Source organism: Mytilus trossulus, chromosome 2 (assembly GCF_036588685.1).
Source record: "Mytilus trossulus isolate FHL-02 chromosome 2, PNRI_Mtr1.1.1.hap1, whole genome shotgun sequence".
In the NCBI taxonomy this organism is placed as follows: domain Eukaryota; kingdom Metazoa; phylum Mollusca; class Bivalvia; order Mytilida; family Mytilidae; genus Mytilus; species Mytilus trossulus.
The window spans coordinates 68,592,958-68,612,085 of record NC_086374.1 but is presented as its reverse complement, the minus strand read 5'-3'; the positions used below and the strand labels follow the sequence as shown (position 1 = coordinate 68,612,085).

Here is a 19,128-nt window from a genome sequence, read left to right as displayed (position 1 = left end):
CCCCTACAATACAGCGATGGCATAAAATCATTAACTCGAATAATTCAGCGCCCTCTATCCACTACTTTTCTCGAGGAATGATCGAGTGATCGAAGTGATCGTAATATAACGACTGGATTATTCGGGCTTAAATTCATTAGTATTTCGAACACGTCATACTTTTGATAACAGTTAATTTGAGAATATTCCTTTCATTGGTAGTTCAAGTCTACACACATGTGTTAGGTACAGGCCTAGTGATGCCGTCGGGGAGGAAACCTCCACGAGCAATAGAATCGACGAAGTGGTTGCAAAAATATCAAAGATACCATGCTTATAATTTTGTACTGTAGACCCGCGTTTCGTCAACAACAGACTAATAATTGAGGTTTTGACAACAAAACGTTTAACGTTTAAATATTAAAGAACATTTATATAAAGAAAGTTGAACAGCATTCAGGACCAAAAAAATCAGAAGGATTGTTATCCCATCCAGCTATGGTAATCTTTTCCCAACTTAGATAATCATTAGTATTTTAAACACTTCAAAGTTTTGTAAACAGTTTTTTTATTTTAATATCATCATATCAATGCTAGTTCGTGTCAGAACATAAGTGCTAAGTATGAGCAAGTGATACTCTCTTAGAGGAACCCTCCTGCAGCGTATCATCGACCCAGTGGTTACAAAAACTTATCAAAGATACTATGCTTGTAATTGTGTATGCCATACGCGCGTTTTATCTACACATGAAAATTTAGTGGCACCCTATTTAAATAAAAAGGAATGTGTCAGCAGGACACAGGTGTCCCCGTTTGAAAAAAAAACTCTATTATCAAATTCGGCTGGGTTTTTTTTCAATTATAAATGGACATAAATCGAGATCGGTGAAAGTGACCCCAAACGAATCCAAACTTGATTTCTGTTTTGTCTTAAAAAGCATTGTCACGTGTATAAGTTTAATAAAATTTTGTTGAGGGAAAGTTTAGTAAGATTGCGAAAAAGAAAATTTGCAAATATCAAACTCAAGAACGGTGAAAGTGAGGCCAACCAAATTCAAATTGATATGCGTTCGATGGTAATAAGCATTATGTATCAGTTTCAACATATTTGACTGAGTCAAGCAAAAGATGTAGAACTGACACTAATTTTATGACGTACAGAAATAGGGAAATAGTATAAGTTGGCAACCCGAAGTTATATTGTAATCCTTTGTAATACATTTGGCCAACTGCTTGTGTCATAAATGTGCATATGTTTGCAAGTATAATAATCCATAGATTTGATTTTCAACCGGACCATGTCTTAATGTCAAAATATTTTCCTTGAGTTTCATATGGAAATTTTTGTCAAGGGGGAGATCAATATTTATTCATTTAATCAAATATACAACTATATCTCTTTAAAAAAATCATTGTACATTTTGGATGTAATGGATAGTAAAATATAAAACATTAATTTCATACTCACGTTGAGAAGTGAAAAACACTTCCAGTAACCAAACTTATTCGTTAGCAAGTTATTTCAAGGATGACAAAAATGTAGTTGAAAAATTGTCTAAATTGCTGTCAATTTTGGACTCGAGGTAAGAAAGAATTACTTGCAACAGTCAGTCGAACTACCTCTGGGGTGTGTTAACCATTATGAAATATCTGTTTTACAGATGGCAACAGATATGTTGCCATCTTTTAACCGCTATTCCATTCTCTTATCCTCAAAATAGGCCCTTCTTATAGACTTATGGCTAGGTTTCTTTCATGAGCAAAACTATGGTTGCCACATGTGCTGTAATGACCACAAGTTTTTAGTTATGTTCATGTTGCTCAGTCTTTAGTTTTCTATTTTCTGTTTTGTACACTGTTGCTTGCTCATATATAAAAAAAAGAAGATGTGGTATTATTGCCAATGAGACAACTATCCACAAAAGACCAAAATGACACAGACATTAACAGCTATAGGTAATCGTACGGTTATATGTCTTTTTTCGATTTTTTTGTCATGGTGTTGCCAGTTAATTTTCGACTTTTGACTTTGAATGTCCCTTAAGTATCTTTTGTTCTCTCTCTCTCTCTTAAAGCAATAAAAATAAAATATTCTTTATACCCCAAGGCTTTGTACAGCCTCAATCGCTCACCTTGATATATGCCAATTATGAACAATGACTTTAATATCTCAAACCCTATTTTACTTAATCACTATAACTAGAGGCTCATTCAATTCAGTGGTTCTCTAGGAGAAGACTTTTGTATGCATTTCACATAGGGTCCTATGTTAAACTAAGCACTCCCCCCCCCCCCCACTGGCAGCCATCTTGGATGATGGATCGGCTACAAAGTAACAATACTTGGTCAGCACATCATAAGGAACATTCATGCCATGTTTGGTTTCATTCCATTCAGTGGTTCTTTAAAAGAAGTCATTTGAATGCATTTCCCATTGGGTCCTATGTTAAACTAAGTCCCGCGCTGGCAGCCATCTTGGGATAATGGATCGGCTACAAAGTAACAACACTTGGTTAGGGCCTCATAAGGAACATTCATGCCATGTTTTGTTTCATTCCATTCAGTGGTTCTCTAAAAGAAGTCATTTGTATGCATTTCACACAGGGTACTATGTTAAACTAAGTGCCCCCACTGGCGGCCATCTTGGATGATGGATCGGCTACAAAGTAACAACACTTGGTCAGCACCTCATTAGGAACACTCATGCCATGTTGGTTTCATTCCATTCAGTGGTTCTCTAAGAGAATTCATTTGTTTGCATTTCCCATAAGGTCCTTTGTTAAACTAAGTCCCCCGCTGGCGGCCATCTTGGATGATGGATCGGCTACAAAGTAACAACACTTGGTCAGCACCTCATAAGGAACATTCATGCCATGTTTAATTTTATTCCATTCAGTGGTTCTCTAAAAGAAGTCATTTGTATACCTTTCACATAGGGTCCTATGTTAAACTAAGTCCCCCGCTGGCGGCCATCTTGGATAATTGATCGGCTACAAAGTAACAACACTTGGTCAGGGCCTCATAAGGAACATTCATACCATGTTTTGTTTCATTCCATTGAGTGGTTCTCTAAAAGAATTCATTTGTATGCATTTCCCATAGGGTCCTATGTTAAACTAAGTCTTCTGCTGGCGGCCATCTTGGATGATGGATCCGTTACAAAGTAACAACACTTGGTCAGCACCTCATAAGGAACAGTCATGCCGTGTTTGGTTTCATTCCATTCATTGGTTATCTAAAAGAAGTCATTTGTTTGCATTTCCCATAGGGTCCTATGTTTAACTAAGTCCCCCGCTGGCGGCCATTTTGGACAATAGATCCGCTACAAAGTAACAACACTTGGTCAGCACCTCATAAGGAACATTCATTCATGCCATGTTTGGTTTCATTCCATTCAGTGGTTCTCTAAAAGAAGTTCAAAATGTAAAAAGTTAACATAACGACGACGACGACGGATGACGGACGCCAAGTGGTGAGAAAAGCTCACTTGGCCCTTCTGGCCAGGTGAGCTAAAAATAAGATGTGGTATGATTGCCAGTGAGACAAATTTCCACCATAAAGTAACTGATTTAGATATAAGCAACTGGAGAGCATTGCACAGTCTTCAACAATAAGCAAAATCTTTACTGTGTAGTAATCCAAACAATTTCTATGGTTTTGGAATGTGCCAATGCTATAACAAATGAATACCAAATACCATTGACCTACCACTATTAGTTTCCTATAAACTAATCTAATCACAAATTAATACATTGTTGATGATCCCAAATGTCTTGCTTTTTTACTTTGTCAAGTCGACAAAAATAATTAATTAAAAAAAATGATATACAGCACCTAACAACCACTGAAATACATGCTCCTGACTTGTGAATCTCCTTCACTGTTGCTAATGCAGATTCCAAATAAAATTAGTTTATCATATTTAATAACCATTGCTGCATCCAAAAAGTCAATAAATGAACACATGTAAAATATTTTATTTAAAATCTCTGATCACATTTAAATGTAAACTATATACAAAAGACATATATTATTAAGACACTTACAATCAGTTCTGATTATTACAAGGAACAACTAACTCACATCACTTTTTAAGTGTGTTTGTGTAATATATGTGTGTATGATAAAACAGTCAAAATGCAAAAATTGTGGCTGCAATGAAATGAAATTTCACTGATTAGAAATAAAACTATGTTCATATTATGAATAGAGAGCAATATGAAACAGAATAAAAATATGTGTAGGTAGTAGGGGACAACAAAATAAGCTAAACATCAAAACATGTTGATATTACTTCATAGCTATACACTATGTCTCAGAGATATTTCTACATGGCCATACAGTATATCACATGACACACTATGTCACATGACATTTATACATGGTCATATGCTATGTCTCATGACAGTATGTCACATGACATTTCTACATGGCCATATGCTATGTCTCATGACACTATGTCACATGACTTTTCTACATGGCCTTCACTTTCATCATCTTCATTTTTGGCTGTTTCCTTTTAGCTTCTCTTCTACTATCTCTCTCCTATAAATAAAAAAGATAGATTAATATATACTTATGCTTACATCATTCTAAAATCATTGCAATTTTACAATATATAAAGGTAAAGTTTGTGCATCTATTTTTTCTTTTTAATTCTTCACACCTTTAATTTGATTGAAAAGTCTTTTGTAGACAAAAAATATTGTCTAGCATATAGGGGTATCTATGATGAGTTTATCCGCTTCAACAAGTCAGGAAATCAACAAGTCAGGAAATGACTTAAATAAAACAATTCAAATGATAAAACTAATGAACATTGAATAAATGTACTGAAAAAATTGGAGATTTTACATTCTTATACACATATTTGTGACCATGTTTCATTTAAAAGATATTACCTCCAATTTTCTGGCTTTGTCAGGATCTTCTTCAGCCATCAACCTTTCTTTCTCCACTCTTCTTTTCTCTTCACGTCTTTGCTGAGCTTGTTCCTGACGTTGTTGATGAGTGGCTTTCTCAAAGACTTCCTGCATCTTCTGACGTTTCTTGTCTGCTTTTGCCCTAGCCTGATATTAAAGAAATAATAACATTGCTATTATATATATTGATCACAGTTCATAGTTAATTTTAACTATAACAAATAGATGTTGTTTAACGATAAAAAAGTGTCTTCATTATATATATAGTTTCATGTGGAAGAATTATGCTGTAATATTATATCCACTGGAACAAATATAACAGTATTTGTTCCTTATGGAATAAAGGTTGGTGAATATTTTTCCCAGGGCTTACAGATAGTACGCATTGTATATAACAAAATTTCCATTGGAACTCAGATAGGCAAACAAATACATGTTAACATAACTAAAATTGCATATACCATGCAATTAACAAACTTAAATTTATCTGCTGTGGATTCATTTTTATTCTATGGATACAAATTTTCATTGATTTCGAGGGGGAAGGTAATGAAATTATATGTTCAAAGAAAGACAAATTTTCTATAGGTTTTTATGCAAACTTTGGCAAAGCAAATATTCACTAACATTTAAGTTTTACTTTAAAATTGATACCCATGAAAATAAGTTAGTTTAAACAATATTTTTTATTCAAATAAATTGAATTGGATTGGGCAAGAGGCATAGCCTATATAAGCCCTCTCCACAAAACAAGGTACAATATATTACATTCAAACAAAGCAACACATACGCAAACATAAAGACAAAACAGAATTATTTTTTTCAAAAATACCTCTTAGCTGACTGAAATGATGTTTCAAATAGTTAACTCAGATCAAAAGTATGACTATTTAAAATGCTTCAAATGTTAACTCAGAAAAATTAATAAAAAATATATTTTGAAAAAAAAGTTTTAGTATTCTAGGTTATAAACTCCAACATTGATTTAGAGGTGTCACATTAAATTAAATGGTCTCCAGTCAGCTATCTAAAATAATAAATTTAATAACTCATTTTTTAAAACAACATGTTTGGTATCATGTACTTATTTTTACTAAATTATTGCACCTGAAGAAAAACGAAAATAAGTTAATTATAGATTATCGTGGATCATCTCAACGAGATTGATTTTTCTCGCTTGAGCTGGTACAGCGAAAGTGAGAAAAGCAAGCGAGTTGAGATGAACAATGATAATCTATTTATCGCTATTTTACCTATGACGACGTTGTCAATTTCATCATGTTCATGTCAATTTCATTAGCAACGCCACGTGGCCTCCTTAGTTTCTAGTGATAATTATTCCATCTCAAGCGAGTAGCATGATATGAAAATTATCACAAAAAAAGATCAAACGAAAAATGCACAAAATAAGTTAATACACAGTATCACAAATATCTTACCTCCTTTCCCAATTGAAGACGGCTGACTTTATCGACACAGTACAGAACTAGTTTAAGAAGTGGTAACATATTCTCCATGTCGGCAGGTTTACATTTTCCTTTACCAGGAACTGCAAATGTATTTAAAAAAATATTTTATGGTCATGGAACACTGAATTTCTAAGGTCTTTGATTGCTCATCACCTCAATGTCAGATATACAGTATGCAAGGTAGCTTTCACCTAAATATATGTCCATAAATACATTGTCCATATCAAACTCATCTTACACTTTTAACATTTATTTTCTCTGGAATTTGATGCAATTGTCCTACAAGTGACAGGTTAAGCTAGCTAAAAAAAACAGGTTTAATCCACCATTTTCTACATAAGAAAATGCATGTACCAAGTCAGGAATATGACAGTTGGTATCCATTAGTTTGATGTGTTTGAGCCTATGATGGTGCCATTTGCTTAGGTACTTTCCGATTTGATTTTTCCGCAGAGTTCAGTATTTTTGTGATTTAACTTTTTTAATAAGACAAAATAAGATTAGTCTTGGCTTGAATGAAGGAAGATTGAAAACAGTAGAATTCTTTTCTGATATATGGAAATAACATATAATGTGATTCTTTTTAGAATTTCTAATTAATTGTACAGGTTAAAATTATAAATATATATTTAAATGTTAACTTTTCTGTAGTCTAAAATGTTGCTTGAAACATTGGAAAAAAATTACTTACCATTGAAACAGAAAGTAAGTACAGGCTTGACCTCTGGAAGTTTTGAAGTTTGGCTATCACTGAAAAAAAAGTTTATATAATAATGATAATGATAAAAAAAAAGAAATTAAAATTTTCATAAATTTACATGTTTTAATAACAAGTTTTTATTTGTATGCATTTTGATTAAAAATTTTTTTTTTTTAAAATGACAGTTTCTAGTGATTCAATTGATAAAGGTTTCAAAACCAATTTGAATGCTATTTAAAGTTGAATAAAAAAAATTGAAGCTTCAACAATTACCAAGGGCTTTTAAAAATCCATTCATAATTCAGCATCTACTTTCATTGTACATTTTGTTGCAGGTCATAATTTTACAGTCTGACAATAAACATTATGTTTACCCTATTTTCAGTAAACTATTTCATTCATACTTACTCCTGAGCTTTTTGTCCACTGTATTGATCAGAAAAATGCATGAACTCCACCAGACCCTCATATTTATTTAGAACACTTGTCACCTGTAATGAGATGGAAACTTTATACAGAACAACCTGCATATCTCTGTTATATTCATTTTCTGTTTAACAATTTCACAATAGCAATATTAACAATAATAGCAAAACTTATGTTAAATTGTTGAAATGGGTATATTTTGAGGGTTTTTTTTCAATCTCTAGAATTCTTTTCCACTTGAGCAATTTTTTTTCTCGTCAATCTTAATGAGGGAAGCTTTACGATTATCAAACATAAAGAATTAAATCAGATTACCTTTTTATCAAGAACTGTGACAGTTGCCTCCCCTATCATTGCCTTTTTATCAAGAACTGTGACAGTTGCCTCCCCTATCTCACTCAATATGAGATTACCTTTTTATTGAGAACTGTGACAGTTGCCCCCCCTATCTCACTCAATATTTGATAAGTAAATCAGATTACCTTTTTATCGAGAACTGTGACAGTTGCCTCCCCTATCTCACTCAATATTTGATAAGAACTACTTAGATCATACTTCTCACCATTCTTCTTCTCAGTAAACTGGCTCTATAACCAAAAAAACATCAAATTCATTAGCATAGTTTTTAAACAATATCTAATCAGAACATTTTTTATTAAACTCTCTATGTACAGCTTAATACTCAAAAAATGTGTATACATGTTTGAGGATTCACATTATAATACTGTAAATTTAGAAATTATTGCAAGGTTTTTATAACTGTGAATAATTCGACTGAGTGAGTATTGCAATATATTATATCTGATATATTTATCTATATGTCATTATTCATAAAATCGCAATAACTGATCTTGCATTTTATCCATTCTTTAAAAATCGCAATAATAAACGGACATAATAATTTCTGAATTTACAGTAATGCAAGGAAAATTTTGTTTAATTTGTCTTTTCAGACAATGTTTTGTAGACTGAATTATATGTATATAGAAATATAATAATTTGCGACAGTGTCATAAAATTTCAGGATGTCCTGTAAAATAGACAATCTATTTATTGTTTGCATAGACTTGAAACACTTTTGACTCATCCTGTCTCAGTCCTTTCGGAATTCAGTTGATTCCCAAAGTTTTTGTTTGTTCTCTCAATTTTTCTCTTTTTAATAGATGAACAAGATTAGAACATCAGTAACCTATAGTTTATTGGTTACACAACACAGTGTTCTCCAAAGATATTTCATATAGCATCCTGATAAAAAGGGAAATTTGACATTACCATTTTGTTTCTAAAAATTATAGCATCATATCTATAACACAAGCTATGAGAAAACAAATTCAGAGAGCAATATATTCTAGCAATATAGCATTACATTACCATGATGCTAAAAGGCGTTCGGGGGAACACTGACAACATTTTCTTAAAAGTAGTCTTTTATCTATTAAAGAATTGAAGGGTTCATAAAATCTTACGAGATCGACCATGTCTTTATGTATCTTAGCACAGGATCGTTTGGTGGCAACAGCAAATACAAACTTATCCATCACCTTGGGATCCATGTCTATCTGTATCATCTAAAAATAATGTTGAGAAATTAAGATCATGATAACACCACTCACTAAAAGAACATATATTCACATGAGCTTAGGAAACTCAGCAGAGTTCTTTGCTAAGTGGTGATCATGCAATATTTTATCATTACAGCTGCTGGATAATACTGTAAACCAACTTATTGCCATGGATACTGTAAATTCAGAAATTATTGCAAGGTTTTTATTATTGCGAAAATGCAAGTGGGTTATAATCGCAATAATTTAAACTCACACTCTGAACATTTTTACATGAATTAAACAGATTATTTTCAATAACGCAAAAATTAAAATCGCATTTTAAGTCTAAAATGACGAAATCGCAATAATAAATGCAAGCAATAATTTCTGAATTTACAGTACTTAATTTAGTTTTTCCCCTTTGAAAAAACTTCACAGGACTTATTTCCAAAATTTTCTCATTTCCTCATACCATTTAAATTTACAAGAGAAGATCAAAATTATATATATTCATGATGATTTATATAAACTTGCACTATTTTTTACTCTCACCAAATTGTGAAAATAAATCCCTTTCGAAATTTGTTTGTACACAGTATCAACAAATTATAAACAAAATCTGGCGTAGAACTCTAACAAATACTGTCATGTCTTGCCTGATTATCTAATCTGTAACATACAGAAAAAAAACTACAATCTTTTTGACTACAAGGCGGTTCATGTGTTCTTTTGGTTTGTTCTTTTCATAACTTACAATTTGATCCGATACTGGTTTCATGAATCCTGCGATTGTACTGATGAGATCTTGTCTTTTGATAAGTTTTAATTCTACCAACATTCCCTCCACACATGATCGACCACTACACCATAAAGCATAAACATTCTCCGATTCTTTAATAAAAGTGCCTGACTGAGCTTCTTTACTTGTCCCATCATCACCTGAGAATAATTTTAAAAAAGAAAACATCAATAATTAATACTGTTTTTAAATGGGTTCACCTAACAATTCAGAATAAATATTTTTCGCATTATTGTATCATCAAGGTTCAATTTTGCAATGCTTACATGCTTAAAGTTGCATAAATTCTACATATTGTAGAGATTTTTCACACATATAAGTACTTTTGCTCCATAACTTTTGTGTTCCTGTACCAAGTAGAACTATCTAGACCATGTGTTTTTTGTTGCTGTTTGGTTAAAATGAATATTTTTTTCTGAGAAGTTGGTTGTTGCTAGCTGCTGCAGTCTGTCTTTCTGTCCAATATTTTTGTTTATTCCTTCTAACATACTACTGTAAGTTCAGAAATTATTGTGTGCATCTATTATTGTGCACAAAACATTATAACTTGACTTCAAATATAGGAGGCAATAATGAACAGATGTCAAAATTTAAGTAATGTGGACTATTCTATCAATGGATTATATAACAAAAACAAACACTGTCTTTCTTACAAATGTTTTCTTAACACAAAGACTAGCACTTACCAACAATACTGAACTGTTCCTCTAGTATCTGTCTATGTGAATTCAACCAGGCTTGTGCAAGTTTGTGATTGGTGTTCTTCCCATGAAGGAAGTTTAATAAATACACACCAAGTCCAGCTAACATGAGTATTTCTATCACAAAACTATCCCAGTTTGTTCTAAGATGTTGTGGAACCTATTAAAATTCATATGAATCAGTAATTTTATAAGAACAATTCACCATAACTCTTGCTACAGTCAGCAAATTTGTTCCCTTCATATAATTCTAATACCAATTCAGTTGAATAATAGCAAGATACAACACCTTTAAATCATTTATAGTCTTTGGTTGGGATGAAGTTTTTGCATATATTCTATACAAATCTACCCATTATACTGGAATAAAGGTCAGCAATGCATTTCTCAAACATTATGTTTTATTATGTGTATTTGTGTGTGAAAAGTTACAAATTAAGTTTTAAATTTGACAATGTTTGCTCTGCCTCACAGGTTCTTTTAATATTCTCGTAAAAAGTAAACCCTATATTTGAAATATGTATTTCTAATTATTACATATTCATACATTATTATGACATGATAAATTATTGTTCATGTATCATTTGGTGAGGTCTGCAAAATATGGTGCATTTTAAATTATTTTTAAAACATTTATCCATTAGGACTATTTGAATTGTTTTTTTATAATTTTAATTTTAGTTTTGTTATATATTTTCATATTAAATATGCTTATTCATGTATAAAAATTGATGATGGAGTTGTTTCTGGTTTGAAATTCAATATGAACAAAATATTCAAAGTCTAAATGACATCCTATGGATTTCTTATTATACTAACTTGATTTATTTTTAATTCTGGCATCTTTTCCTTTGGTTTTGTTGATTCACGGTCTTTATCAAATCCAACAAACTCTTCCTCATCATTGAAATGTTCAAATTCATCATCTTCTGTCTGAGGCAAATGGTTAGAAATAAAGTTAGTTTAATGGCCGTCATAGGTTCAAATGATGTGTATACTCTATATTCACAATGTGTTCTCATAAATAGGATCTTATTACAATACCTTGAATAGGCAATTTTTCATTTCCTATCGTTAATTATCCATTTTTAGATGGTGACGTTCCCTTGTCACCATCTTATGGTGTTTATATATCTCAACTTGTACAATTCGCTCGTGTATGTAACAACATATTAGATTTTAGCAAGAGAAATTTATGTATTGCTGAAAAATTGTTGCACCAGGGTTTTCTATGTCACAGACTAGTTGGGACAATTGCGGAGTTTTGTCGTCGGTGTAGGGAAATAATTTGTGGTTGTAGCTCAGCGTGCAGACATCTTGTGCGTTCAGGTGTTTCACATCCAGTCTTTTGTGGTGGTGTTCTTTGCAGAGCACAAAAATGACAGTATTCACCTCTAGGGCTTACAAAACCTTTAGGCAGACTTATTGAGAATGGATGTGGTTGCAGTGCTGTTGTTGGGTTGTTGGGGGTTTCATATTTTGGCTTTAAGATTGATTCACTTACAGGGTCTTTGCATTGGAACTAAACACATTTATTTAAAAAACAGTTGTTGGCATGATATGGGTTATGTTCATCTCATATATTTTATGATAGTATGATACTAGACCCCTAACGGGATTTGTGCCTGATATTCATATGATGAAGACAAAATCTTTCAATCAGTTAAATTGAGGTCCGGAGCTGGCATGTCAATAAACTGCAAGTAGTCTGTTGTTATTTATGTATTATTGTCATTTTATTTATTTTCTTTAGTTACATCTTCTGACATCCGACTCGGACTTCTCTTGAACTAAATTTTAATGTGTGCATTGTTATGCGTTTACTTTTCTACATTGGCTAGAGGTATAGGGGAGGGTTGAGATCTCATAAACTTGTTTAACCCTGCCACAATTTTGCACTTGTCCCCAGGTCAGAAGCCTCTGGCCTATGTTAGTCTTGTATGATTTTTAGTTTTAATGTTGTCTGCTCTATGGTTGGGTTGTTGTTGTTTTGACACATACCCCGTTTCCTTTCTCAATTTTAATTGATAAATAGAGATACACATAACCTTAAATAGATGGTGAATTTGTAAAAAGACAAACTCATTAAATCATGTTTCACTGAATGCACAATTCTGCATAGATTGCATACATTTTACCCTAAAAAGTATTTTTACACATGTAATTGTGATTCTTCAAATGCCAGTAGTCAATTGATTGTCATAGGTTGTCGTCATATTTTTTTTATTATTTAATATTAACAGCTCTTAGTTTTATGGGTCTTGCTAATTATTGAAGTCTATACAGTGGCTAATATTTTTTAAATCCTTATCTTGTTGTCTTGCTAAATACTTGTCACACATACACAGCAGTCCATGTGGATTTTTCTTTTTCCATCTGTCAACAGATGACAGCCCATCTGTGCCCACCCTAGCTATATTCTCTTTTTTATGGTAAACAAATTGATTACAAATGTTTTTTTGTTTATTTCAATGGATCAAATCTTTTGATTCAACAAAAGAAATTCCATGCCCACTCCACTCTGTCCATCCATAATCCAATCATATGGATGGACAGAGTGGACAAAACAAAGTCCACCTAATCTAAGTGTATACAGTATCTCATAATTTGTATAAACGTTTACCTCCACTGTAGCATCATCATCTTCATCTTCCTCTGCAACTGTTTCATCTTCTTTCCTCTCAACTCTCTGTTCTTTTACCTCATCTTGTTTTGTATCTTCAAACATAACCTCATCTGAAAATAAACTTTGTTATTCATGATCATGCATCATGTTATTTTCTCTAATTATCACAGTATATCATCATTTGTGTGTAATCACATTGAAAAGTTTAAATGTTGAAGGAAAACAAATAACACAACTGTCCCAAGTTATGGGAGAGTTTAGCACTCACAAACATGTTTAACCCCTCCACATTCTCTTAGTGCCTTCCCAAGTCAGCACCCTGTAGTTCAGTGGTTGTCGTTAGTTCATTTTTACCTTATTTGTTTTTCATAAATAAGGTTGTAAGTTTTTTCATTTGAATTGTTTCATAGTTTTCTTGGCGGAGCCTTTTAAAGCCAACTATATGGTATTTTTTTTTCTAATTGTGGAAGCTGTACTGTTTCCTATAATTACTTACATCCACTTCATTTGAAATTTTGTGAATAGTTGTCTTATTTGCAATCATAACACATCTCTTTTTATTTTATTTTATTCATAATTTATATCAAATGATTATAGACTGAATGAGACTAACATCAAGTGTTTGTTGGTTTTTTGTTGCTCAGTCTCTAGTTTTCAAAGTTACTTGTAGAGTTTTGTGAATTATTGTTTGCCATTGGAGGATCCAGGGGAGCCGGGGGTTGGAACCCCCCCTTTTTTCCCAGATCAATGGATTTGAATGGGGACACATAACTGGACCCCCCCCTTTATCCTGGGTTGGGAACACTCCCTTTTTAAAATGGCTGGATCCGCCCGTTTGCAACAGCTTATAACATTTTGTGGACTTCAATTAACATCATACATTCAAACTTATCAATGCACATCATTGTAAACAGAAAAAATAATTATAAATCGGTTATGGGATCAAGCTATTTTTCTTTCAGTAATCTGATACAATAATGTACAAAAAGTACCTTCATCAAGCTCCTCAAATTCAGCAAACTCATTGTCATCTATGTCTGCACCATGTTGATTGCCAGCTGAAACAATGCCAACCACCAAAACAAACAATCCTAATAAAACCAGCCTCATGTTCTGTAAAAACAAATGATAACTAGAGGCTCTAAAGAGCCTGTGTCGCTCACCTTGGTCTATGTGCATATTAAACAAAGGACACAAATGGATTCATGCCAAAATTGTATTTTGGTGATGGTGATGTGTTCGAAGTTCTTACTTTACTGAACGATTTTGCTTCTTACAATTATATCTATCATGAACTTTGCCCATTAGTAACAGAGAACTATATTTGGTAAAAATTTACATAAATTTACCAAATTAATGAAAATTGTTAAAAATTGACTATAAAGGGCAATAACTCCCTAAGGGGTCAATTGACCATTTAAGTCATGTTGACTTATTTGTAGATCTTACTTTGCTGAACATTATTGCTGTTTACAGTTTATCGCTATCTATAATAGTATTCAAGATAACCAAAAACGGCAAAATTTCTTTAAAAATTACCAATTGGAGGGCAGCAACCCAACAACCAGTTGTCCAATTCATCTGAAAAATTCAGGGCAGATAGATATTGACTTGATTAACAATTTAACTTCTTGTCAGATTTGCTCTAGATGCTTTGGTTTCATAGTTATAAGCAAAAAACTGCATTTTACCCCTATGTTCTATTTTTAGCGGTGGCAGCCATCTTGGTTGAATGGCCAGGTCATCGGACACATTTTTCAAACTAGATACCCCAAAGATGATTGTGGCCTAGTAGTTTCAGTGGAGATTTTGTAAAAGATTACTTAGATTTATGAAAAATGGTTAAAGATTGACTATAAAGGGCAATAACTCCTAAAGGGGTCAACTGACCATTTTGGTCATGTTGACTTATTTGTAGATCTTACTTTGCTGAACATTATTGCTGTTTACAATTTATCTCTATCTATAATAATATTCAAGATAATAACCAAAAACAGCAAAATTTCCTCAAAATTACCAATTCAGGGGCAGCAACCCAACAACCGATTGACCGATTCATCTGAAAATTTCAGGGCAGATAGATCTTGACCTGATAAACATTTTTATCCCATGTCAGATTTCCTCAAAATGCTTTGGTTTTTGAGTTATAAGCCAAAAACTGCATTTTACCCCTATGTTCTATTTTTAGCGGTGGCGGCCATCTTGGTTGGTTGACAAGGTCACGCCACGCATTTTTTAAACTAGATACCCCAAAGATGATTGTGGCCAAGTTTGGATTAATTTGGCCCAGTAGTTTCAGAGGAGAAGATTTTTGTAAAAGATTACTTTAATTTACGAAAAATGGTTAAAAATTGACTATAAAGGGCAATAACTCCTAAACGGGTCAACTGACAATTTTGGTCATGTTGACTTATTTGTAGATCTTACTTTGCTGAACATTATTGCTGTTTACAGTTTATCTCTATCTATAATAATATTCAAGATAATAACCAAAAACAGCAAAATTTCCTCAAAATTACCAATTCAGGGGCAGCAACCCAACAACCGATTGACCAATTCATCTGAAAATTTCAGGGCAGATAGATCTTGACCTGATAAACATTTTTATTCCATGTCAGATTCCTCAAAATGCTTTGGTTTTTGAGTTATAAGCCAAAAACTGCATTTTACCCCTTTGTTCTATTTTTAGCCGTGGCGGCCATCTTGGTTGGTTGACAAGGTCACGCCACGCATTTTTTAAACTAGATACCCCAAAGATGATTGTGGCCAAGTTTGGATTAATTTGGCCCAGTAGTTTCAGAGGAGAAGATTTTTGTAAAAGATTACTTTAATTAACGAAAAATGGTTAAAAATTGACTATAAAGGGCAATAACTCCTAAACGGGTCAACTGACCATTTTGGTCATGTTGACTTATTTGTAGATCTTACTTTGCTGAACATTATTGCTGTTTACAGTTTATCTCTATCTATAATAATATTCAAGATAATAACCAAAAACAGCAAAATTTCCTCAAAATTACCAATTCAGGGGCAGCAACCCAACAACCGATTGACCAATTCATCTGAAAATTTCAGGGCAGATAGATCTTGACCTGATAAACATTTTTATTCCATGTCAGATTTCCTGAAAATGCTTTGGTTTTTTAGTTATAAGCCAAAAACTGCATTTTACCCCTTTGTTCTATTTTTAGCCGTGGCGGCCATCTTGGTTGGTTGACAAGGTCACGCCACACATTTTTTAAACTAGATACCCCAAAGATGATTGTGGCCAAGTTTGGATTAATTTGGCCTAGTAGTTTCAGAGGAGAAGATTTTTGTAAAAGATTACTTTAATTAACGAAAAATGGTTAAAAATTGACTATAAAGGGCAATAACTCCTAAAAGGGTCAACTGACCATTTTGGTCATGTTGACTTATTTGTAGATCTTACTTTGCTGAACATTATTGCTGTTTACAGTTTATCTCTAACTATAATAATATTCAAGATAATAACCAAAAACAGCAAAATTTCTTCAAAATTACCAATTCAGGGGCAGCAACGCAACAACCGATTGACAGAATCATCTGAAAATTTCAGGGCAGATAGATCTTGACCTGATAAACATTTTTACCCCTGTCAGATTTGCTCTAAATGCTTTGGTTTTTGAGTTATAAGCCAAAAACTGCATTTTACCCCTATGTTCTATTTTTAGCCGTGGCGGCCATCTTGGTTGGTTGACCGGGTCACGCCACACATTTTTTAAACTAGATACCCCAATGATGATTGTGGCCAAGTTTGGTTTGATTTGGCCCAGTAGTTTCAGAGGAGAAGATTTTTGTAAAAGCTAACGCCGGACGACGACGGACGACGGACGCCGGACGCAAAGTGATTAGAAAAGCTCACTTGGCCCTTTGGGCCAGGTGAGCTAAAAAGTCATTTTACCACTTTTCAGTTACTGCCAGATACCTGATTATTGAATGCATCTTGAAGAAATATACATGTATACATTTTTTACTATCTTAATTGAAGACAATGACTTGCAGTTCCTATATTGAGCATCCATAACTTTTACCTGTTTAACATTGTTTAAAGTACATGTATGCCCTTTGCATAAATATAAATGTTACAAAAGTGCACATTTGATTGAAATGACCAGTTGGTACAAAATATATATGACTATAATCGAATCTTTGGAAGAGAGCTAATCAGATGGCTATATTCAAATTTATCCAAAGTATAAATCAAACATGTTAAAAGCTAATTCCAATTGACAAGAATGTTTGAATGCTCAGATATATAATGAATCATTATGATTAGGCATTTTAAAAAGCAATAATGTTTAATTTGTCACATTGGCATAAATGTTTGTTCTTTCTTATTTAAATGTAAATGTAGATGAAATGCCATGCCTATTTACAAAAAGTAATCAATATAGTAATGTAAGCAAATTTTGAATCAATTGTTCATGTTATACAAAGTTTAATATTTAGGCATCTGACATCGTCGCATGTATAAATTATAAAAACCATCTAGAAGGAGAGCAGCAACGAAAATCAAAATGAACCTTTAGACGGATAGTTCAGAAAATTTTATGTCATGATAAATTAATTTTATTTTTGTGAGTACAACAAATGGAAGATTTTAACGACCTTGACTGGCTATACAGCACTTGCACGGTCGGTTTTTGCACAGGAGGTTGAAATCCTATCAATGAGGGTCTATAAATATGTCAACTCGACTATCACAGTAGAGCTTCTCTCTAGGATTTCAACCTCCTGTGGTTTTTGTCAGTGACGCCTTCCTACGACATATTCCAAAATAGACTTTTTCTCAACATAGATCATACATTGACCGATTGGAAATATAGCCTGAGTGATTTGGTGATGTTTGCTATATGAAATGCGTTTTTAAGTTTGAAACTAAAGAGCAGTTTAAGTATTTAGGACACAAAAAGGGCACCTGGCTTTCTCGCTTTCCCCTTTTCAATTAAATGTGTCTTCTATTTTAGAGAGCTTCAATACTTAAGCTTTTTTCGTACCACAGTTATCTCGTCCCAAAGACCGACAAATTTCTTGTATTTATAGCAGTGATTACAAAAATTAAGGTCTATACTTTATCGAAACTTCTTCAAATAATATAATTTATTTCATATCGGTTGAAAATAAGCTTCTCTTATTCATACAACCTATGAAACCTTATTTATTCGAGTACTTTCAATACAACATTGAACATTGAAAATGGAGCTCCCTAGATGTCCAAACACATACTGAAAAGAAATAGAAAAGTTCACGTAAAACAAGCTTTTCTTTAGATAGCTAAACATTTTTTTTTTATTATCAGAAAAATATTGCACCACTGTGACCTATTTGAATATTAAAAAGTGTTTCAATAAACTCATACATTAGTATGTATTCTGGAGTGTGTTAGATCTGCACATTGTTCAAAGCACTGTGGCCAATAATAGCGTACAAATAAGGTTAACAAATTCTGTCATTAATTCGCCCGACAATCTCTAACTAAAATTAAGAACCAGCCAACCTATCAAGACATCCACTTGCCATAATATCTTCATTATATCCAAGAAAGGGATACATTTACAACTTAAAGAAGTGTTTCGGCTCAATAATCGTGGTCCTCATTCTTTTATTTTTAAAGATTAATGACATAAACACAGTTTCTGGGCAAACACGAAACCAAAAAATTATCAAACGGGTAATAAAATAGGTAGCTTTTATACCTTTCTGTACTTATGAATTTTTTCACTGTTGAAGCCGCATGGTGACCTATAATTTCTAAAATTCCGCTTAATTTGGACTCTGTTGGACATTTGTGTCATTGGCCGTCATATCATATTTCATTATGATCTTATATTGACCATATGTTAATTAGTATTCCCGATTGAAGAAATTTACTTAAAACGGTTTGTTGAACTCAAAATGGCGTTTCATTGTTTGAATCGTTGGGTTGCTGTCTTCGTTGATC

The 19,128-nt window shown here is 32.8% G+C and overlaps 1 protein-coding gene across 1 annotated transcript; it reads right to left on the bottom strand.

The window, feature by feature from the left end:
• Positions 1 to 3,940: 3,940 nt before the first annotated feature.
• Positions 3,941 to 18,169, bottom strand: LOC134707867 (PAT complex subunit CCDC47-like). Its single transcript, XM_063567973.1, has 13 exons — positions 18,106 to 18,169; positions 14,159 to 14,279; positions 13,164 to 13,276; positions 11,360 to 11,473; positions 10,526 to 10,700; positions 9,795 to 9,979; positions 8,963 to 9,064; positions 7,979 to 8,083; positions 7,479 to 7,561; positions 7,062 to 7,120; positions 6,341 to 6,450; positions 4,881 to 5,048; positions 3,941 to 4,524 (listed from the first exon to the last, which is right to left on the bottom strand). Exons 2-13 carry the CDS (start codon positions 14,274 to 14,276, stop codon positions 4,453 to 4,455), a joined length of 1,404 nt encoding a protein of 467 aa, XP_063424043.1. The 5' UTR covers positions 14,277 to 14,279; positions 18,106 to 18,169; the 3' UTR covers positions 3,941 to 4,452.
• Positions 18,170 to 19,128: the final 959 nt, after the last annotated feature.

Excerpts from the sequence above, each read along its gene's own strand:
- LOC134707867 (XM_063567973.1), bottom strand. The coding sequence starts at position 14,276 with ATGAGGCTGGTTTTATTAGGATTGTTTGTTTTGGTGGTTGGCATTGTT. Across the intron at positions 8,084-8,962 it reads ATAAAGACATGGTCGATCTC|AGCCAGTTTACTGAGAAGAA; the intron begins GTAAGATTTTAT and ends TTTTGGTTATAG. Across the intron at positions 7,121-7,478 it reads AGTGGACAAAAAGCTCAGGA|TGATAGCCAAACTTCAAAAC; the intron begins GTAAGTATGAAT and ends CTTTTTTTTCAG.